At 37.6% G+C, this 21,281-nt stretch overlaps 2 protein-coding genes across 2 annotated transcripts in view; one reads left to right on the top strand and one right to left on the bottom strand.

Annotated features, from left to right (window-relative positions):
- LOC112028432 (beta-galactosidase 9) overlaps positions 1–10,013 on the top strand; it is a 34,638-nt gene extending 24,625 nt beyond the window's left edge. The window contains exons 8-10 of the mRNA XM_065781808.1: positions 8,987–9,092; positions 9,608–9,695; positions 9,853–10,013. Coding sequence (XP_065637880.1) covers positions 8,987–9,092; positions 9,608–9,695; positions 9,853–9,998 — 340 coding nt within the window. The 3' untranslated portion in view covers positions 9,999–10,013. The remainder of the gene's footprint in view (positions 1–8,986; positions 9,093–9,607; positions 9,696–9,852) is intronic.
- Positions 10,014–12,718: 2,705 nt separating this feature from the next.
- LOC112038822 (uncharacterized) lies at positions 12,719–20,977 on the bottom strand. The gene is made up of 4 exons (XM_065781800.1): positions 20,577–20,977; positions 19,615–19,668; positions 13,703–13,776; positions 12,719–12,950 (listed from the first exon to the last, which is right to left on the bottom strand). The coding sequence occupies exons 1-4, from the start codon at positions 20,718–20,720 to the stop codon at positions 12,719–12,721; spliced, it is 504 nt and encodes a 167-aa protein (XP_065637872.1). The 5' UTR covers positions 20,721–20,977.
- Between the last annotated feature and the right edge of the window lie 304 nt (positions 20,978–21,281).

A 21,281-nucleotide genomic window follows, 5' to 3' on the forward strand; every position in this document is an offset into this window, starting at 1 on the left:
TGGGACCATCGGTGATAGGTGCCGTTTGAGCTTGTTGGTCACGCGGTTGTGGTGGAGGCAACTTGTATCGTTTGAGATTTGTAGTAGCACATCGCCATGCTCTTTGACAAGGCCACTCAGATGAGATGGAAGTGGCCTATTGTTGGTGGGACAAAAGGACAAAATTGTGGAAGAATAGAAGTAATTGAAGGTCACATGAAAGTGGCTCTAATACCATGTTAAAACTAATTGAAAACATTGTAGAGAAAAATGTAGAAGAGAAAGAAAAAGAATACAAGGGTTACATGGTTTGGCCAGATAGTCGTTAATTGAATAAAGTGAAGGCTACATCTTTGATATTAGCACAATGTTGTACAACGAGCCTAAGAGGGTTTATTTAGAGACTACATGTACTAGGTTTAGTTGTACATAGGCTTATTACATAATTGAACTCTTGGGCAATTACACATAATTAACTAAATAACCCAATATCTTTAACACTACTCATTTTTACAAATGGAATATTATCTAAGTGAAGTCACAATATAATAGGGCATAGACTTGTTTGTTACATTGTTATGATAAAACTGTCCCACATGGATTAAGTGTAAGAATAAACTTAATCATGTGTTTATAAGCTCTTGGACACCCTCCCCTAGCAAGCCGGTTTTCAAGAGTGAGTTAACCCTCATGGCCGGTGAAGTGTCATTTCATAAAACTTCAAGGAAGTTTGGTTTAATTTTCCCAAAAATCTATATAGCAAGAGTTGTGTATGTTACATCTATTCTATAATACGATCTCTTATGCGGGTGGACCCAACTTCAAAGGTTCTCGTGCTAGGTTGATACCAGTAGACCCTTAGTCTAACCTTTCTATGTTGAGATCTTGAAATTTGTGAGCTTGATTAGCACTAAATGTGATGGTGTATTTTAACCTTAATAGTCTTGGTACTATTATAGAAAAAATGGAGACTTTCTAGTTTGAAACGTTTATATTTGTCAATAGGTGGCAGACTTAATTTGTTAAAAACTACTCTTTTGAGCCTTCCTACCTTTTTATTTTTATTTTTTATTTTTTTTATCCTTGTTCACTATCCCTCAAGCTGTGGCAGCTAGACTAGAAAAGATTTAGAGGAATTTTCTTTGAGGGACTTGAGGAAGTTTTTAAATATCCTTTAGTCTCTTGGAATAAGGTTTGTTTGCCAATGGAGGTAGGTGGTTTGGGGATTCAAAAAATTGAGTTGTTTAATCAAGCCTAGCTTGGAAAGTAGTTATTGTGCTTCGAGAAGGAAAGTAATAGGTTATGGCGTCAATTTATAACAACCAAATATGGTGTGACTAGGGGGGCTGGTGCACTAGAGGTGTAAGAGGGACTCATGGGTGTGGAATGTGGAAGAGTATTAGGGTAGGTGCATAGAGTTTCTTTGGATAGGTAGTGTATGCTGTTTTTGTGTGTGTTGGGGGGGGGGGGGGGGCAAGAAAATTAGTCAACAAAAGTGAAATTTGGTATGAACCAATATAGGTGCTTTAACAGCACATGAAAATAACACACCATTAACTTAGCAACTACCCCCTTGATGAAAACTTGCAAAGAACTCCTATAAAGATGTCACTATAATGTTTTTTGATAGTGAAGAAAATATTTATTGAAAAAGACTACTTTATGTTAAATGAACATGAAGTAGCTTAATCAATTATCTACAAAATGGTAATGATTCTACAAATAACACCATCGAATCAATATTTGTATAACCCAATGCTCGATCATTCATATAAAGATTTGCTGAAAGTTGCTTGCAATTGACTCCCTGTGGTTTCAGAATCGTTGAAAGAGTAACAATTTCTTTTCCACCACAATGTCCACATTAAACATATTGGAACAAGATTCCAAATATCTAAGCGATGTTACCAACCCAATTCCTCCATCCACACAAAAACTCAAGGACTTTCTTTGGTAAAACCCACTACATCTCAAAGGATCTAAAAACAAACTCCACAACCCCAATGCCACACTATAGTGAATCAAAAGATGGTCTAGCATTTCCCCACTACATCGACACAAATAACAAGTGAGTATCTTCCCCCAAGCCGTTGTCCAAACAGAAAAAGAGATCCTTTGTGGAAAAGAATCTGGATATGAACCCCTTAGAACATTATAAAAGATTGCACATCAAAAACCTCACTTCCTTTCAACTTCCATCTTAATTGATCTCCCCTCTCTTATAGGAATATGAGTCTATCAAGTGGAGAAATGAAGCCACTTCCTCTATTTCCCAATCATAAACGTTAGGAACTCACATCCCTACTCCTCCCCTCCCCCTACTCATGTCTCACTAACGACTCCACTGAAGCATCCCTATCATTGGCAATTTCAAACACGATAAGGAAAGTATCCTCAATGATTGATCCCCACACCTAAAGTCATACCAAATTGGATCCGATTGTTAGAACCTGCATCATAATGAGTGTACTTTAAAAAGCATCCCCTCATTCTAATACCCTTCCATAGACCACAATCATGAGTGCCTCGTATAGATTTATGTACCATCCACCCCACTCCACCCCAAACTGCATAGCTACTATCCTCCCCATAAATGAGTTACCTCAACCCCAAAATGCCACAACCACTTATTCAATTGAGGTTGATTGAAGGTAGTGAGTTTCCATATTAAGTCGATTGATAATCTCAAAATCTAATAAATCGGCCTGAGTCAACTTACTAATTGGAGGCCCTACTGTGTTACAAAATTTCGCTTAACCAATGATCCAATCAGAGGAATAATTGGAACTATTGTATCGAGTTTATTGGAGCATTATTTAGTAGAAATGAATAAAGTAACTCAAAAAATCGAGGAATGCTTGGATAATTGGTNTTATCTAAGTGAAGTCACAATATAATAGGGCATAGACTTGTTTGTTACATTGTTATGATAAAACTGTCCCACATGGATTAAGTGTAAGAATAAACTTAATCATGTGTTTATAAGCTCTTGGACACCCTCCCCTAGCAAGCCGGTTTTCAAGAGTGAGTTAACCCTCATGGCCGGTGAAGTGTCATTTCATAAAACTTCAAGGAAGTTTGGTTTAATTTTCCCAAAAATCTATATAGCAAGAGTTGTGTATGTTACATCTATTCTATAATACGATCTCTTATGCGGGTGGACCCAACTTCAAAGGTTCTCGTGCTAGGTTGATACCAGTAGACCCTTAGTCTAACCTTTCTATGTTGAGATCTTGAAATTTGTGAGCTTGATTAGCACTAAATGTGATGGTGTATTTTAACCTTAATAGTCTTGGTACTATTATAGAAAAAATGGAGACTTTCTAGTTTGAAACGTTTATATTTGTCAATAGGTGGCAGACTTAATTTGTTAAAAACTACTCTTTTGAGCCTTCCTACCTTTTTATTTTTATTTTTTATTTTTTTTATCCTTGTTCACTATCCCTCAAGCTGTGGCAGCTAGACTAGAAAAGATTTAGAGGAATTTTCTTTGAGGGACTTGAGGAAGTTTTTAAATATCCTTTAGTCTCTTGGAATAAGGTTTGTTTGCCAATGGAGGTAGGTGGTTTGGGGATTCAAAAAATTGAGTTGTTTAATCAAGCCTAGCTTGGAAAGTAGTTATTGTGCTTCGAGAAGGAAAGTAATAGGTTATGGCGTCAATTTATAACAACCAAATATGGTGTGACTAGGGGGGCTGGTGCACTAGAGGTGTAAGAGGGACTCATGGGTGTGGAATGTGGAAGAGTATTAGGGTAGGTGCATAGAGTTTCTTTGGATAGGTAGTGTATGCTGTTTTTGTGTGTGTTGGGGGGGGGGGGGGGTCACCGCATTTGGATCTTTTTCTAGATCTATTTGCTTGTTCTATGTCTAAAGAAGCTAGGATTTCAAACTTGGTAATTTTTGCATAAAAGGGGGAATTGGAAACTGAAATTTACAATTCCATATAGCTTTTCATGGTAGGGAGTTGGAGGGTGTATGTTCTATTTTTGAACATCTTTATTCGAATATGGGGAGGGGTGAGGGGGATGATAACCTGACTTGAAAGTTGACTCAGACTAGTGTTGTTTGATGTGCACTCTTATTATAATTTGTTGTCTGGTCCCCCTTTTACTATTGTGTTTTTTGGAAGATCTAGTGTGTAAAGGTGCCTAAAAGGGTGTCTTCTTTTTTATATACAGTAGCTTGGGATAAGATACTTGCCATTGATAATGTTGTTAAGAGAGGACTGCCCTAGTTAATTGGTGTTGCATGTATCGTTGCGATGGGAAATTGTGAACCATCTTTTGCTTCATTGTAAGTTTGCTCATACTTTATGGAGAGAAGTTTTTCTAGCTTTTGGGATTCAGTGGATGATGTCTTCTATGCTGAATTGCTTCTCTTTTTTTTCTTTTTTCTTTTTTCATGGAGGAATTGGTTGGGGAAACACAAAACACTGTCAAATATTTGGAATATGGTTATAAGGATACTTGCCATGTGAGACCACACATCAAAATGACATTGCCACCCTAATCCACCACTAGCAATAAGAGCACACACCTTGCCCCATCCAACTAAATGATATTTTAACTCATCCATCCCATTCCCAGGAAATTCCTCTACAACCTCTCAATCTGATTAGCCACACTAGTAGGAATGGTAAATAAAGATAAATAATAAGTAGACAAACTTGATATCGTACTCTTCAATAACATTAATCTCCTCCCTTTTGACAGGTAAAGCCTCTTCCAACTAGCCAACCTATGATCTAATTTCTCCACATTAGGATTCCTAATTACCAGTGATTTAAAGGTCTGAACTACATGCCAAGTTAATGTTATGTGATGATATCCTTTGCTATGATGCAAGGTACTAGGAGTAAGAAGCGCATAGGTAAAATGACCAATATGCATGAAGAAGCGAAAATATCTCTTATGAAAAATAGAAAGAAAAGAAAAGGGGTGAATCATAAAAGATTATTTAGATGGTAAATATTAGAATACATCGACAAGAGATAAATCATATGAGCAAGGTCCAATCAACCTGCTGTGATACCATAATACATTACCAATTGTCCCTAAAGTTTTAAGTTGTTGGAAAATGATGAATTTAATTATATAGTCATAATTATAATAATAGGCATGGAAGATTGATTTGCTATTACTTTGCAAATTCACCTATTCAAGAATTATTTTATGGGGTTCACATGTGAAGTCCAATTGAAGTAAGTCGTGTGTTTTTAAAGGTCTAGGTATTAAAAAAGACAAACTTTATCCCATCCTACCAAATGAATCTTGCTATCACCCCAAAGAAAATCCCTTTACAACTTTTCAATTTTATTAGCCACTTGAGTAGGAATTGTGAATAACGAAATAAAGTAAGTCGGAAGACTAGATAGCGTACTCTTAAGTAACATCAAACGACCCCCTTTAGACAAGTACAACTTCTTCCACCCAGCTAATTTCTGCTCAATTTTTTCCAAGATTGGATTCCAAATCGAAGGGGAATTATGTGAAGCCCCTAACGGCATGCCAAGATACAACATAGGCAAAGTTCCAACTCTGCAGCCCAAAATTTCAGCCAGGGCATGCACATCAACAACCTCCCCTATTGGAACCATTTCACTCTTATGCACATTGACCTTCAAACCTGTTACCGCCTGAAAACTAAGCAACAACAACCGAATATGAAGAATTTGCTCCACATCTGCATCACAAAAAAGGATAGTATCATCTACAAACAAAAGATGTGAAACACATTCCCCACCATCCCTTCTACCCTCAAGATTAAAACCACGGATCAAACCAGCTCCCTCCACTCTTCTCAACATCCTACTAAATTGTCAGTTAATTGTTGGGTTAGGGAGTAGAGTGAGGTTTTGGCAAGATAGGTGGTATGAGGATCAATCCTTTCAATTGGCTTTTCCAAGGCTGTATGGTATTGCCATTGATAAGGAGGTTTCTGTTGAAGCTTCTTTGCTAAGGTAGGGGGTGGAGGAGAGAAGAATTTGGAATGTTCGTTTTATTAGAGATTTTAATGATTGGGAGATGGATGAAGGGTTGCATTTTCTTCCTATGGATGTTGGAGACTGGATGAGATGGAAATTGAAGTCTAATGGGGTTTTTGACATCCGGTCGTTTTATAACAAATTAGGGGATTCTCCTTCAACTGTCTTTTCTTGGAAAACTATTTGGAGAGTATTAGCCCCTAGGCGAGTTTCTTTTTTTGTTTGGTGTGTAGCTTGGAATAAGATCCTAACGGGAGATAATTTGAGATTAAGGAGATTGGTTTTTGTGGATTGGTGCATTATGTGTCGTTATTGTGGAGAGACGGTTGATCACTTACTTCTTCATTGTGAGATGGCTTATCGTTTATGGAGCTTTATCTTTGTAACTTTTGGCTTGTCTTAGGTTATACCTAAATCAATTACAGACTTGCTCTATGGCTGGTGGAATTGGCTGGGGAAGCATTCGTCTCAGATTTGGAACTTAGTCCCATTGTGCATCTTTTGGTGTATTTGGAAGGAACGGAATCGGAGGACTTTTGAGGATTTGGATAGCTCCAGTGATCAGATGTTTGCTTCTTTTTGTGGAACTCTTTTTGATTGGTCTCGAGCGTGGGGACTCACGTCTAGTGATTCCCTCCCTTCTTTTCTTTGCTCCCTTTCTCTTTTGTAATTTTTTTGTTTTTTGGTTTTCTTTTATGTTTTTGTCTTGTTTTTTCTAGGTTTGCTCTATGTTCTTCATGCATAGAGTAGCCTTTCGTTTATATATATCATTCTTACTTATCAAAAAAAAAAAAAAAAGTTTTTTANTTTTTCTACATGTGGTCGTGGGGGGTTTAGAATTTTTAAAGAACATTTTATGGGTTGTGAGGAACTAAAAAGTGCTTTGATGAGTTATTTGATGAACATTTGATAGAAGAAAATATGTGGAGTTTTAGGGTTTTGAGAGGTAAAGAACACTTGATTTGGGGTTGTAAGGAAGAAGAAAAAGAGAGGTTATAATGTTAGGGGCTGTATGAACAGGCACCAAAGAGAGAAGAAAAGGAAAAGATAGAAGAGAAAGGGAAAAAAGAACATAAAAAGGCCAACATGCCTCTATGCTCAAAACACTCAATAATTCTACTTCTAGTCCCCAAACTTGTGAGAGCTGAAGTCCTGACAAAGGATTTGGCCCCCAATTTATTTATTGGTGGGTTCCTAACAATCCTACAGGAAAATGGCTTCAAACACAAGCTGGATAGTCCTATTTCTATTATCTCTGTGAGTTTTTGGAACAACACCCCTTCCCCTTTGATTGCTCTTCTCCCTTACTCACCCTCTCTCTATTTTCTCTCTTTCCTTCTTTCCTCTGCATTCTTTTTCTAACCACCTTGAATCATCTACCCTCACTCCCTTTATATAGTCTCTCTCCTTAGTGGGGTTTAAATCATTACTTTTTCACCAATTTCCATGCAATCTCACTGTTACCCAGAATCCCAAGAAACAATCATGCCTTCTGAGAATTCTCTTGAAACTTGTTCCAAACGTCAAATAGTGTTCGGCAACGAACTCCCAAAGGCACTGACAACTCTCGGTAACCGACTCGAATCTAATTATTTCATCATCACTTTCCCACCGCCTCACTAGTCGATAGTGGACCGAACACTGTGGGCTTCTCCCGAACGATAATTTCTTATTCTCAACATATGTGTCATTGGGCTGGGCTCACTTCAACTGGGTTTGGTGTATCTCCATCTTATGGATTGGATTTGGCTACTTGAGCCAATCTTGGCCTTGGTAAGCGGGTCTGTATTGACTATCTGGCCTGAGCCCCCCACACTACTAATCAACTCTCTCTCTCTCTCTCTCTATCTCTCTCTCCCTCTAAATATATAAATATATATATATATATATATCAAGGACTCTTTCTTATCCTAGTAGTGTTGGGACTCCTAGTTTGACTACGAAACTAAAACCTAATAAAAGACTAACTTGAGCTCCAAGGAAATAAATCCAAAGATAATTAGGATCTCCTAAAAGATTCTAAACTCAACTAAATTAACAACATACCCTAATTTATAGGAATTGCAAAAATTACAAATTTTCTCTTGAATATAAAATTGACCATAACTAATAAAATAAAATCTCAAATAGGGGGGGGGGGGGGGGGGGTGTGATTCTAGAGTGTCTGAGGTGGTAGGAAATGATTGACTAAGGTTATTGGGGCTGTTCTGATGTCTATCTCACTGACCATTGAAAACCACTGAAGGACAAAGGAAAAGAGAAAGCAATAAAGAAAGACCCTGTTAAATCAGAATATAGAAATTGTTGCATACATAAAAGAAAGAAAAAGAAAAGAGGAAGAATCAGCCAACTAATTCTCTCTCATTGTTCCTATGACTCAATAGCTCTCATCTGAAAGATGTGAAATCAACAACTATCTGATTTTTCACAATCAATATGTTTTAACTACCTTAGAAATGAATTAATCATATATGACTATCAAATATTTGACAATATGAAAAATGAAATGATAACAATAGTTATCTAGTGTCACATCTTTGACAGTTTCCTTGCTTTCTTAGAGAGTTTCTTCATATAATTCCTTAGGAAAGCTATGTATCAATGTTGTTGAATCTCATATATAAAAATTTGTTTTCACTTGTGAATATTTTGTAGTTTTAAGTTTGTGCAAATCATGATGCTTGACAAGTTCCATTTGTATCCTTTGATATATCATAATTTCACCAAAGAAGTTTTATTCTGTCTTGCAGCATGGGTATGCTTATGCCTTAAATTCTGATTACTAGAGTAATGTTCTTTCCTTTTTCTTTTCTTTTTATAGTTAGTTTTACTACTAGAACACTTATCACTTATCAAGAACGTGTGTTCAATTAATGAATGTTTGTGGTTTAATGATTAGTAGTATTAGGTGTCTTCACTTTGAAGGTTTGTTTATAATTTTTTATTTTCTAGTAAGTATTTGAATGTAAATGGCTACAAATTTCAGAGGAGTGGGTTTAGTTTTCTGAAGTTGATATTTTGAAGGTATACAACATGGGGTGGAAGATTGCCTCATAGACCTGCTGAAGACCTTGCTTTTGCTGTTGCACGCTTTTTTCAACGTGGAGGAAGCTTTCAAAATTATTATATGGTATGATGCATAATTTAAATGATGCTGGCTTTAATTAAAAAAGACGTGTGACAAAATTTACTTCTATTAAAAAGTGTTTCAGAGAATTGAAATCTAAATTGGTTTTGTATGCTTCTTTTCTGGTGTCCAACAAAATGCTTCCAAATTCCTGCTGGCTTCCTTTGTTCCAATTGAAATGTTTCACTTCCTTTTTCATTCACGTTTTAATCAAGTTTCAGTAAACCTTCTCATATTTCCTAGAGCTTTGGTGAAAGAAGTCTATAGCTTCAATGGGCAACTATATAGGGAAAGGGCTAGTGCCATGGGTGAGTGATTATGAAAGATCTATAGGGATGGGATAGAGAATACTACAATTGGCCATTAAAGTAAAATCAAAACTGATGATCTCTCATGTTCTCTTTTATATGGATAATGTTTATGATGTATATTATTTTCCATTTAGGTTATATCTGATTCAGTCATATTTAGATTCCAGATGATCAAATATATCTTGACAAGGTTGCCGCATGTTGCAGTATTTTGGTGGAACAAACTTCAACCGGACTTCTGGGGGCCCATTTGATATTACTAGCTATGATTATGATGCTCCAATTGATGAATATGGTAGGTGAGATGAATCTAAATGAAGGAATATGTGGAATATGTTACTCTATTAAAAATTATTTTTGATTGAGGCACATGTGGCCCTAGGGGGAGATCCAGGAATTTTGTAGATAAAAATCTCTGAAGCCATATCATCATTTTTTTTTTCCTTCATTAGGTCTGCTAAGTGAGCCTAAATGGGGGCATCTGAAGGATCTGCATACTGCTATAAAGCTTTGTGAACCTGCTCTAGTTGCTGCTGATTTACCTCAGTATATGAAGTTGGGACCAAAGCAGGAGGTTTGTTATAATTCGCAACTGTAAAGTTATCCTGAGATTATTGCTCAAATATTGGTTAAATAGTTACTTCAAAGGGTAGTTTTCCTGGATCCAATTTATTTAAAGAGATTTATTCATGTGAATGGATGGACCACTTTGGTATGCAACCTATGGTGTCTGTTGTAGCTTAAGGTTGAGTTCATTTTGACATGACCCGAGTATAGAAAGTTCTCTTTGTGAGGCCTGGCTACCTCTGATTAGTCACAAAATTTGAGGCCTGGCTACCTCCGATTAGTCACAAAATTTGCGGTTTTATTCAGCTCTTATGGGAGGTTCTATTTTCTTCTTCGTTGAGTCCAAGACTTTTGAATTCTCTGTTGAGGAGGGTGGTACTTACTTTATGCTTCGTATATTTGAAAGATTCAAGGATTCTCTCCGGTCAGTTTTCATGGGCAAAGAATGTGCTAAACGTTTGCTATCTTATGTGGAGGATCTCATTTCTAATATACCACCTAGTAACTTTGCTCGTACATTTAGGGATGGTAGTAAGGTTTTCATTTTGCAACTGGGTTCCAATGCTCACGGAAGCTTTCTTATGATCTCTGAACTTCTTCATGGGCGTCGGAAGGGTTCCATCATTGTGCCGAAAGGAAAGATGGGTAGTGGGTGGAGAGGATTTGGTTTTCATCTTCGCAAGGCTATTGTTCCAATTTCTCTTACCGTCAATCCATCTTCTCAATTTGTATTGAACATGACTGGGCAACATTTCAGGCAACATAAATCCTTTTTGTCGGCGGTGGTGGACGGTGATCGGAAAGACAATGGTGGAAGAAAAAAAGGAAGGCATTTAAGTATTCAAAATTCAAACTTACCTTGTCCGAGCAGTCAGAATCAAGATTGTCTGAGTAGTCAGTACCAGGATTTGAGGGATAGAGGTGTTGGGAAGGTAAGTTTGGTACCTGGTGCTGACTTCATGCTTGAGTTTAACGCCAATGACTCTCACGGCTCTAACTCTCCTTTATCGCTGGAACTTTCTCTGTCTTTGGAGTGTGGGCTGAATGGGAAGTGGGTTGTTAAACACTCTAACATTAGGGAAGTGGGCCGGGGAAGTGTTGAGCCCACACAAGTCTTTAGGCCCTCTGTTCTCCCAAAATCTAAACAGGGCCCATCTCCTTCTCAGCCCATACCCAAGGTCTGGCGGCCCAAAACTAAAGAACTTAAACCCCTGCCAATTAGTGTTTCTCATTCTTTAGTTAAAGCTTCGTCGCTCCCATCAGCCTCATCGTCCCTAGAGGTTGGTGTTTTGTCTTCCGATGGAGTGGGTGTTGTGCCGATAAAGCTGCTGGGGTCAACAATGGACGAAACAACTCAGTTTCTAGTCTCCAATGAGGCCGACGACGCCAGGTATGTGATATCGGCGCTGTCTGACTTGAATCACGCTTCCGATGTAGTCGGGGCTGAGCCTCTCGGTTCCGATGTGGCCGATGAGCCCATGCCTGTATCGGCTTGCACCTCAGACTTGGATAGTGAAGAGGGCTTAGAGCGAGACCTCCGACTGATCCTTCAGGAGCATTCCGGCGATATTGTCAAGAAATGGGGGAATTCGGAGCAGTGGGTTTTGGAACTACGTGACGGAAGGAGGGTTGCGGTTCCGATTCCTTTATCTCGGCCTCGGTGTGTAGCTACCGAGGTTTTGGAGGACCAAAAACACTTGGCCTTAGTTCCGTGGGAGTCTTCTGAAGCTGTCAATGAGTCTACGGCTCTATTCGAAGAGGATGAAGGGCTGGTGGAGGACTGGGTTTCAGATTCCTTCTCGGAGGATGCTTATTAGCCTCTTACTGTTGAACCTCTTGCTTCTTCTCTCCCTTCGGCTTTGGCTGAGCTGTCGGTTGTGGATGAGGAGGGGTTGGTGGGCGTGGATTTTTCAGAGAGGCAAGCTCCTTACTCTGAGTGGTTTCAAAGGAGATTTAATAATTTTGATAGTTTCCTTGGCACGTCCTTAGAGGGTTTGGAAGATCAAGCAACTGAATTTTTATTGGCGGTTGAAGTTGAATTAAAGCGGAGGGCTGAGGTGAACACATCATCTTGTAGCTTCAAAAGCCCAGGGATGAAAGGTTTAAGAGAGCTGAAGGGGCTGTTCAGCTCTATTAATTATGGCTCTACCTCTGCTAGGCGTAGTGGTTCTAATAGGGCTCGGGTTCTCTCTGTGGCTCAATGAATTTGAAGTTTCTTTCTTGGAATGTCAGAGGGCTGAATGATGTTGTTAAGCGGCTTCAGGTTCGTAATTTGTTGCGTTCCTGGAAGGCTGATATTGTGTGTTTGCAGGAGACCAAACTAGAATGGATTACTAGAGGTACTGTCCGGAGTATTTGGAGTTGCCCTTATGTTGATTGGCTGTACTTGGGTTCTGATGGTGCTTCTGGAGGTATTTTATTGATGTGGGACAGCCGGGTTGTGGAAAAGGTGGAGGAAGCAGTGGGGCATTTTTCGGTCTCTTGCAAGTTTAAAAATGTTGGCGACCATTTTGAGTGGGCTTTTACTGGTGTTTACGGACCAAATTTTAACAAAAGGCGTAGGTTGATGTGGGAGGAACTAACCGGGCTGATCAGTTGGTGGGATTTGCCTTGGTGCGTAGGAGGAGACTTTAATATCATCCGTTTTCCTTCTGAGCGACTGGGGGCTGCTAACTTTTCCCGGGCTATGTTTGATTTCTCTGATTTTATCTCTCTTCATGGGCTGATGGATATCCCCATGGCAGGGGGCCTTTACACCTGGTCCAATTCTTCTTCAGCTTCTCGTCTTGATCGGTTTCTTTTTTCCTGGGGGGGGGGGGGTGTAGAAACAAACAAAACTAGCAAAATGGCCACTGTGCAACTTACATAGAGAGCACAAAACAAGGCGATTATCATACTTGCAAGGTATAAGGCTGTGGCATATATACGAACAGGGTCAAGCATCATCGTCACTTGTCTCTTAGGACCAATGAGAAATGCTGTGCTGCCAAACAAAAGAGTCCAGCTTAGCATCCAAAGAACACAAAATAGCCATAGAGAGTAAGTATGAAAAAAAGAAAAAAAGAAAAAAAAAAAGAAATAGCTACACGCCTAATTTATTTCAAAAGGCTGAATTAAAAAATCAACACAAGTAACAATACAATTATACGAATATGTAACAGGATGCCAGCACTACGTGCCAAATTCGGGAACAAAAGAAGAACAAGAAGAAGAAATTCATCTCTTAAAAAAGACTGCCCACATTCAGTGGAAAAATAACTAAAGCTCTCATATCAATTTGGACAAATAAAAATGTTCTGGAACCGTAAGATTACATTTAAACCAGGAATGAAATCACAACATTTCAAATCTGAAACACAGGTGAATAGAAAAACCTAAATTTAAGACCATGCATGAAATGACCAAAAGCCTTTCTCCACTCCTTTATTTTCTATAACATTTATTTAAAGACAAGCATTGGAAGTTGTATAAGCTCAAAAGATATCATCTGATACTTTAATGGAAATTGGAAGATATCAGATTTGGACCATCCATAGAGCCAAAATAAATGAAAAAACCAAAAAAATTCACATGATCTCATCCACATTAAGTACAAATACCATATTCAATCCCACCACCCTGGGACAGAAAAAAATAAAAATAAAAATAAAAAAGAAAGAAACACGCATGGCCACCTAATTATTTAATTTGAAAATACCAAAATGGGGCATACAGCTTACAAATCTAGAAACACACCTTCCAAGTGCAAGAAGATTGCCCATTGTGAATGTCATTCCGAACTTGATTGGGTTGAAGAATACAAGCATCGACTGTTGCATGGAAAGGGGGAAAAAACTGTTAAGGCTCCAGTACAATACATTACTGCAGCATTCTTTGCGCAGTAAACACTGGTTCAGAGTTAGTTATAGTTGGTTAAGACATGTATTAGAAGCTTGTACTTGGTTAGTTGAGTGAATAAGCTGTAATTTGTTGTACTCTGTTGCTAGTCAGTAGAGTATAAGACTAAACTGATTGTATTGTGGAATTCATTGTAGAATAATACAGTGATTAGTTCTCTTTGAGATACTATTGGAGGTTGATTCCCTCGAAGAATATGTGCATTAAACCTTTTAACTCGGTCCTATCCTCATGAAAGTATCAAGATTATTCTTATTTCTAACTCATGCAAAAGTAGCTCTTTCTCAGTGACTAAACCTCAAGTTCTAGCAAAACTGTGAAACAACATACCTTTTCCAATTGTGAGCAATCCATTATAAAATTTTTCAGAGCTCCCCCACTAAAAAGCATACATGAAGTGAGATATGGTGTATTAGATATGATTCAAGGACTACCATGATACTTATGCCAACTAAATTTTCTAATCTGATCAAGTGAATGCAACTATGAATCTATTTGAAAGAGTAATACCTTTTTCTTTCTTTGCTAGGTGAAAAAGTAATAAGTTAAAGTTAAGTTAAAGTAATACCTTTTGGCTGTTTTTCACCACTTTTTTGCTAATGGTCAGTTTGAGAAAAGCTTAAACGCTACTTTTACCACTCTCATCCCCAAAAAACATGCTGCATGTGAGATTAGGGATTTCCGGCCCATTAGTCTTGTTGGGGGGGTCTATAAAATTATTGCCAAAGTCTTGGCTAACCGTCTTCGCATGGTTATGGGGGATATAATCTCAGCTTCTCAGAATGCTTTTGTGAGGAACAGACAGATTATGGATCCTGTTCTTATTGCTAATGAATGTCTTGATAGCAGATTGAAGTCTGGGGTGCCTGGGTTGATTTGTAAATTGGATGTTGAGAAGGCTTTTGACCATGTAAATTGGAATTTCCTCTTGCATATGCTTGAAAGAAGTGGGTTTTCAGCCAAGTGGAGAAAATGGATTTTCTTTTGCCTATCTACTGTCCGCTTCTCTATCTTGATTAATGGCTCTCTTTGTGGGTTTTTTGGTAGCTCTAGAGGTTTAAGACAAGGTGACCCGTTGTCGCCTTTGTTGTTTGTGTTGGTGATGGAAGCTTTGGGAAGAATGTTGGATAAAGCTGTTCTTGAAGGCCGCTTGTCAGGTTTCTGTGTGGATAACTCAGAGGGTAGATCCTTGGCAGTGTCTCATCTCCTTTTTGCGGATGACACTCTCATTTTTTGTGATGCTGATCTAGATCAGATTTTGATTCTTCGTATGATTCTTATTTGGTTTGAGGCGGTGTCGGGGCTTAAGATTAATTTGGGCAAGTCCGAATTGGTTCCGGTTGGAGTGATAAGTAATAAGATATATTGATATCAAAAGGGAAAGACCCTAGTACACAGGGAGTGAACAAGGAGCCAAACAGATCAAACACAAAAATTGCAAGAATCTAGGAAAACAAACAGAGAAGGGAAAGATTTGTTTTGCAAAGCAAACAACCAATCCAACAAAGTTCTAAAAAAGAAAAGCTTAAGGTCTGGAATAGATCTCTCAGAATCTTCGAAACAACGACTATTCCTCTCCCTCCAAAGACACCACATTAAGCCATGAGGAATGATGGACCAAATATAACCATTTCAATGACGACCAAAGCTGCCTTGCCAGCACCCTAACAGCCCCAAAACAGTAAGGGGCATAACCCAAGATACTCCAAATAAACCCAAGACCATAGACCAGAGATCCATAGCAACGGGGCAATGGAGGAATAGATGGTCAACCGATTCAGCATTACTCTTGCACATGTAGCACCAATCAAAATCCACACCTTCCTTTTTCGCAAATTATCAATCGTCAAGCATTTCCCTAATGCAGCAGACCAAACAAAGAAAGCTACTCTAGAGGGAATCTTCTGCTTCCAAATACTTCTCCAAGAGAAACCGAAGATAGTAGGACCAGCAAGAATTCTATAGTAGTCTTCACCAAGAACCCCTTAGCTTTGTTAGGAATCCAACACATCTTGTCCTCACCAAACCCCCTAATAGAAGAACCATAAATGGTTTCCATGAAGCTTGATAAAGCCTCTAATTCTCGAACATGCACACCTAAAGAAACTCACATCCCAAAAAAGACACATTGGGGATTTCATGAGCTCAGCCACACTAGCCTCCTTATTCCTGCAAAATCTGAATAGGCCAGGGTAGNATCATTACTCTTGCACATGTAGCACCAATCCAAAATCCACACCTTCCTTTTTCGCAAATTATCAATCGTCAAGCATTTCCCTAATGCAGCAGACCAAACAAAGAAAGCTACTCTAGAGGGAATCTTCTGCTTCCAAATACTTCTCCAAGAGAAACCGAAGATAGTAGGACCAGCAAGAATTCTATAGTAGTCTTTCACCAAGAACCCCTTAGCTTTGTTAGGAATCCAACACATCTTGTCCTCACCAAACCCCCTAATAGAAGAACCATAAATGGTTTCCATGAAGCTTGATAAAGCCTCTAATTCTCGAACATGCACACCCCTAAAGAAACTCACATCCCAAAAAAGACACCATTGGGGATTTCATGAGCTCAGCCACACTAGCCTCCTTATTCCTGCAAAATCTGAATAGGCCAGGGTAGCTAACAGCAAGAGGATGCTCTCCACACCAATGGTCAAGCCAAAACTTCACCCTAGACCCATCACCAATATCATACCGAATATGGCGAGAGAAAGAAGGCCAACCCTGACTGATACACTTCCATAACCCAACTCCGAAGGGACCCTTAACAGGTCTGGTGCACCAACCCCCCAAAGACATCCATACTTCAACTCTATCACTTGCCTCCAAAGGGCATCCTTCTCAGACCCAAATCTCCAAAACCACTTCCCAAGAAGAGCTATATTGAAAAGTCTTATCTTCCTTATGCCTAAACCACCTGAAAAAATAGGAGTGCATACCGTAGCCCATTTAACCAAATGCAATTTAGGTTCATCACCTAAACCGCCCCATAAAAAATTCCGTTGAAGCTTCTCAATACGATAAGCCACACTAGCAGGTATAGGAAAAGAGAAAGGAAATAAGTGGGTAAATTAGAAAGGGTGCTTTTGATAAGAGTGACTCTACCACCCTTGGATAGATACAAGCGTTTCCAACCCGCCAATTTCCTTTCCATTTTCTCTAGAATTGGATTCCAGATAGTCTTATCCTTGAATTTAGCACCCAAAGGAAGACCCAGATATTTCAATGGCAGAGAGCCCAGTTTGCAGCTAAGGACAATTAGCAACAAATCAATAATAGGCACTAAAAAAAAAAAAAAAGTTATACACCCAATGGGTTTTGAACCTAAGTCCCCACCCTCCACCCATTCTTAAGAGAGGAGAAAGTGTGATGTAGAGATGGAAGATTAACTAATTACTGCTCTGCAAATTTGTCTATTCAAGATTTATTTTATTTGGTCCACAGGTGAATCCCAATTGAAGTATGTAGTGGTTCTAAAGCCCTAGTTACAAAAATTTAAGTTCTGTATTCAGGGTCAAAACAGTAATTTCAGTAACTCCAGAAATATAAGGGTATTTTGGTAATTTAGTTGAGTATAGAAATTTCTAGGAGATCCTGAGTATCTTAGATGCATTTTCTTTGAGTCCAAGCTATCCATTTATAACCTTCTTAGGTTTTAGTTTACTAGTCTAATTAGGATTTGCTTTAGTTTTATTAGATAGTTAATCCATATAAGTAATAAGTTTTATTAGAAATAAGGAAACACTATACAGGATGTATACTAGATGTACATCACAACCAAGCGCTAAGTGTACAATGATCAAGAAACTCTAATAAGCTGGAGAAAGAAAGACTTCTTGATGCTAACAACCAAACAAACAATGTTATCAGAAAATGCAATTTCAGATCTAGAGTTGTCCGCTCATACCCTTCAAAGTTTTCTTAGAAAAAGTTAAGATCTAGAGTCTATATAAGTGTGTTATTGTACTAAAATAAAAGGAAGTTGTTTTATAAAAAAAATATTTAGTTTTTTGAATATTGAGGCATGAAGGCTTCTATTTCCTCTTTTTCCCTCTCTTTTCTTCTTCGTCTCAGGGTATCATTTATAGATACTATTCATACAGCCCCTAACAACATAAATTTCTTTTTTTTTTTTTTCTTTCTCCCTTACAACCCCAAATCAAGACCTTCCTCTTACCTATCAAAATCATATAAGCCCACATAGTTTCTCTACTAACTAGTCATCAAATAACTCATCAAAACCATTCTTTAATTATGAACACAAGTGCTGTCCATAATTTTCTAGCAACTTGTTTTCTTCAATAAATAGTATTCTTGTCCTTTTTACCCATCTTATCAAAATCAAGTCAACTTTGAGGCCTAACCCATTCTTCTACATCTCTAAACTCTAGATCCAAAAATTCTCCTAACCCTCAACCCACAACATGCACACATGGATAAATTTCCCCAATCTACTATGTCAAAATGCCGTTTGAGTTAGAGATCATTAGCACACTTGAAATTTTGACTTGTAGTCATATGTATCTCAGCGCCAAGTGGAAAGGTTTATGATCATTCCAGTTCATTGAAGCATAGGAAGGTTAAAGTAATGATTAGTATCCTAATGTATTTATCATACATTTTTTACTTCTGCGACAATCTCTGAATTGAAAATTGGTAGCTCTGCTAAGCCAATTTATATTAAAAGGTAAGAGGTATCTAACAAAGGGCTGGCCCTAGAAAGCAAGCCCAACAGTAAAATTTAAGCTTGCAAACAAGAAATGGTGCAATGACCACACATGTTGGCAGAAAATGAGTGCTTTTGGTACAGTAAAAATTACCCAACGACTTGCAAAAGAGGTTGCTCAAGATAATGGCAATAACCTATAAACGAGATTCATACTTACTTCAATTGAGATGTGTAAAAATCTAAGGAAATGAGACATGGAGGAATCCTTACTTATCAATAGAAAAATAAATAAAAATACGAGCAACAGCAGAATCTTCAATGAAATCCTTGACACAGAGAACCAGTTAGCAAACAAAGCATGGTTGAGCCTTTTAAGATAAATTAGTCATGACTAATGAGCTCGTTCTAATTGAGAGATTCATTTTCCTTTCATGCAATTTATAATGATTTTTTTTAAGTATCTTGATGCATAAAGTTGCTAAAGTATAGACTCTAGTTATGTGAAGGCATGAAACTAAGTTTATTTATTAAACAATGAGCTCTTGAGATGCTACAGCCCTACTTTACTTGACTTTCTCCCGAGAAAATCCTAATTAAGATTTCAACCTATTGCCCTTGATGCGTCAGCTTATATAAAGGCAAACCAAAGGAAGAAATAAATAAATAAAATAAATTTTTGGAGCACTAAATTTAGTTTTTACGAACAAAAGTGTCACATATTTGGGGAATTGGAGCAACTGGGATAGATGGAAAGGAAATTACCCTTTTCTGCAAAATCTGGTTCATCCAAATGTATCTAACTAGAAAAACTTCATAGATTCAATAGTCTGCCAATAATTGCCTTTTTTTTATTTTATTTTTAATAGGTAATAATTCCTTCATTCAATATACATTTACTAGTTTTCAAGGTTCTTAGCAGAGATACACATTTTAATGAACACCTAATAAGCCACCTTTCTATTTATCCAAATGAAGTCACCTCCATTAACTTTCCACTCAAAGCACATATATAATTCAAAATAATCAGTAGTAACTAACCAGAAAGAAATCTAAACTGAAATCACTAAATGTTCAAAACTTACCAAGAGTGTACAAGTCAAACCAGCAACAAAGCATATGGCAAAACCATAAAACCTCTGTTTAATCCGAAAGAAGAGTAAGTGAGATCAATAAATTCAAAAGAATCTTATCAACGAATAGAAAATGTTCAAAGGTCAATCAGCAAAACATGGAATACTCTAAAAATAAAAGCTTGTCGATACTAAACTGAAACTATATAGCTGAAAACAAAACATACAAACATACCCATGAAAAATTCCTAAAATAAAGGATACAAAAAACACAGATCTAACCAATCATAACTTGTATTGAACACCCACTTCACATGGAAAATCAACCATAGAAATGCCCCATGAGTGAAGGAACCAGCTATTTTCCTGCAAGGGGAGGACCCCCCCCCCCCCCCCAAAAAAAAAAAAATTGCGCAGTTCTTTTGAATTTAAAATAGTCTTTAAGATCATCTACTTTCGATATAACCTAAACCTATTCCAGTCAGTCCTGGACCTACAGGTATGTAATGAACTTAAATCATCGAATCGACTCGATTGTCATACAACTTTTGGTAATTCATGCTTCATTATCAATACAAGACACCAATTGATTGTTGGTGTCTACAAGATTTGATCCTCAAATCTCTTATTTAACCACGAGATACTTTACCAGTTGAGCTAACTAGAACCAACAAGTAAATATGCATGTTCTTCTCAAATCAAAAGGCAAATCCTGATTGTCCCTTCCCTTAGCAAACAATATAAGGGTTAATTTTTTAACAGAAGAAGTTTTTGCCACACTAGGTCGTATTAGTCTAAAATGCAAATTAAATTTCAGATTCATCTCGTAACCAAAATAAATAAAACTTACTTGCAATTTGACACAATGTTTTTAGCTCGAAGTTTTTTCTCTTCACAATTCACATAATTTGGTTTAGTCTTTATAATTGTTTAGAGCTTTAGACTTTAAAAAGAAAAGGAAAAAGGAATGGAACCTGTTTGGTGGACAAGGTGCAGTTGCGATTGAAGTCATCCATGAAAGCGAAGGAGCTGCTACTCTCTTCTTCTTGCTGTTCTTCGTCCACTTCCATTCCCACTATCATCTTCATCTTCTCCAACGCCTGGTTCATTTTCTCCATTTCTTTTTTTCTTCACTGTGATTTTGTTATTGTTTTCTCACTCTTTCTTTCTCGAGAAAAAATAAGAATGCAGTTGTTGGATCTGTGATTATGAGAATCCAACGGAAAGGAGTGAGAAACTTTTGCTTCAATTCTCAGGAAAAAACAAAATGTTCCGAAAGAGAAAACAACGTTGGCTTGATTAATTTGATAATACAACTGTTTTTGGGCCCTCTGGACTAAGATATTTCGTTGGGTCAGGACCCAGGAGTCAATGACTTTGCTTAATACTCGAGATGGTAGAAAGTAATAGTCTATAACTCTAATCACAACGCAAAGTCGCTTCACAAATAAAAGTATTTGTAAGGGGTGAGAGTGCAATAATCGGAGATGGTAAAATTTATTATTTTTGTGAAAATAATACATAATAATTTTCTTTTCTCTTTTTTTTTTTTTTTCCTTACAAGAGTGCATGATAATTATTTATTAACGCATGTAGTTAAAGGGAATTCAATTTCAAATCCAGAATAAAATACATATTTAGTATGAGTAATAAAATGCTGTTTAAGAAATTTTAGGTTT

Source organism: Quercus suber, unplaced genomic scaffold (genome assembly GCF_002906115.3).
Source record: "Quercus suber isolate HL8 unplaced genomic scaffold, Cork oak 2.0 scaffold_279, whole genome shotgun sequence".
NCBI classification, from domain to species: domain Eukaryota; kingdom Viridiplantae; phylum Streptophyta; class Magnoliopsida; order Fagales; family Fagaceae; genus Quercus; species Quercus suber.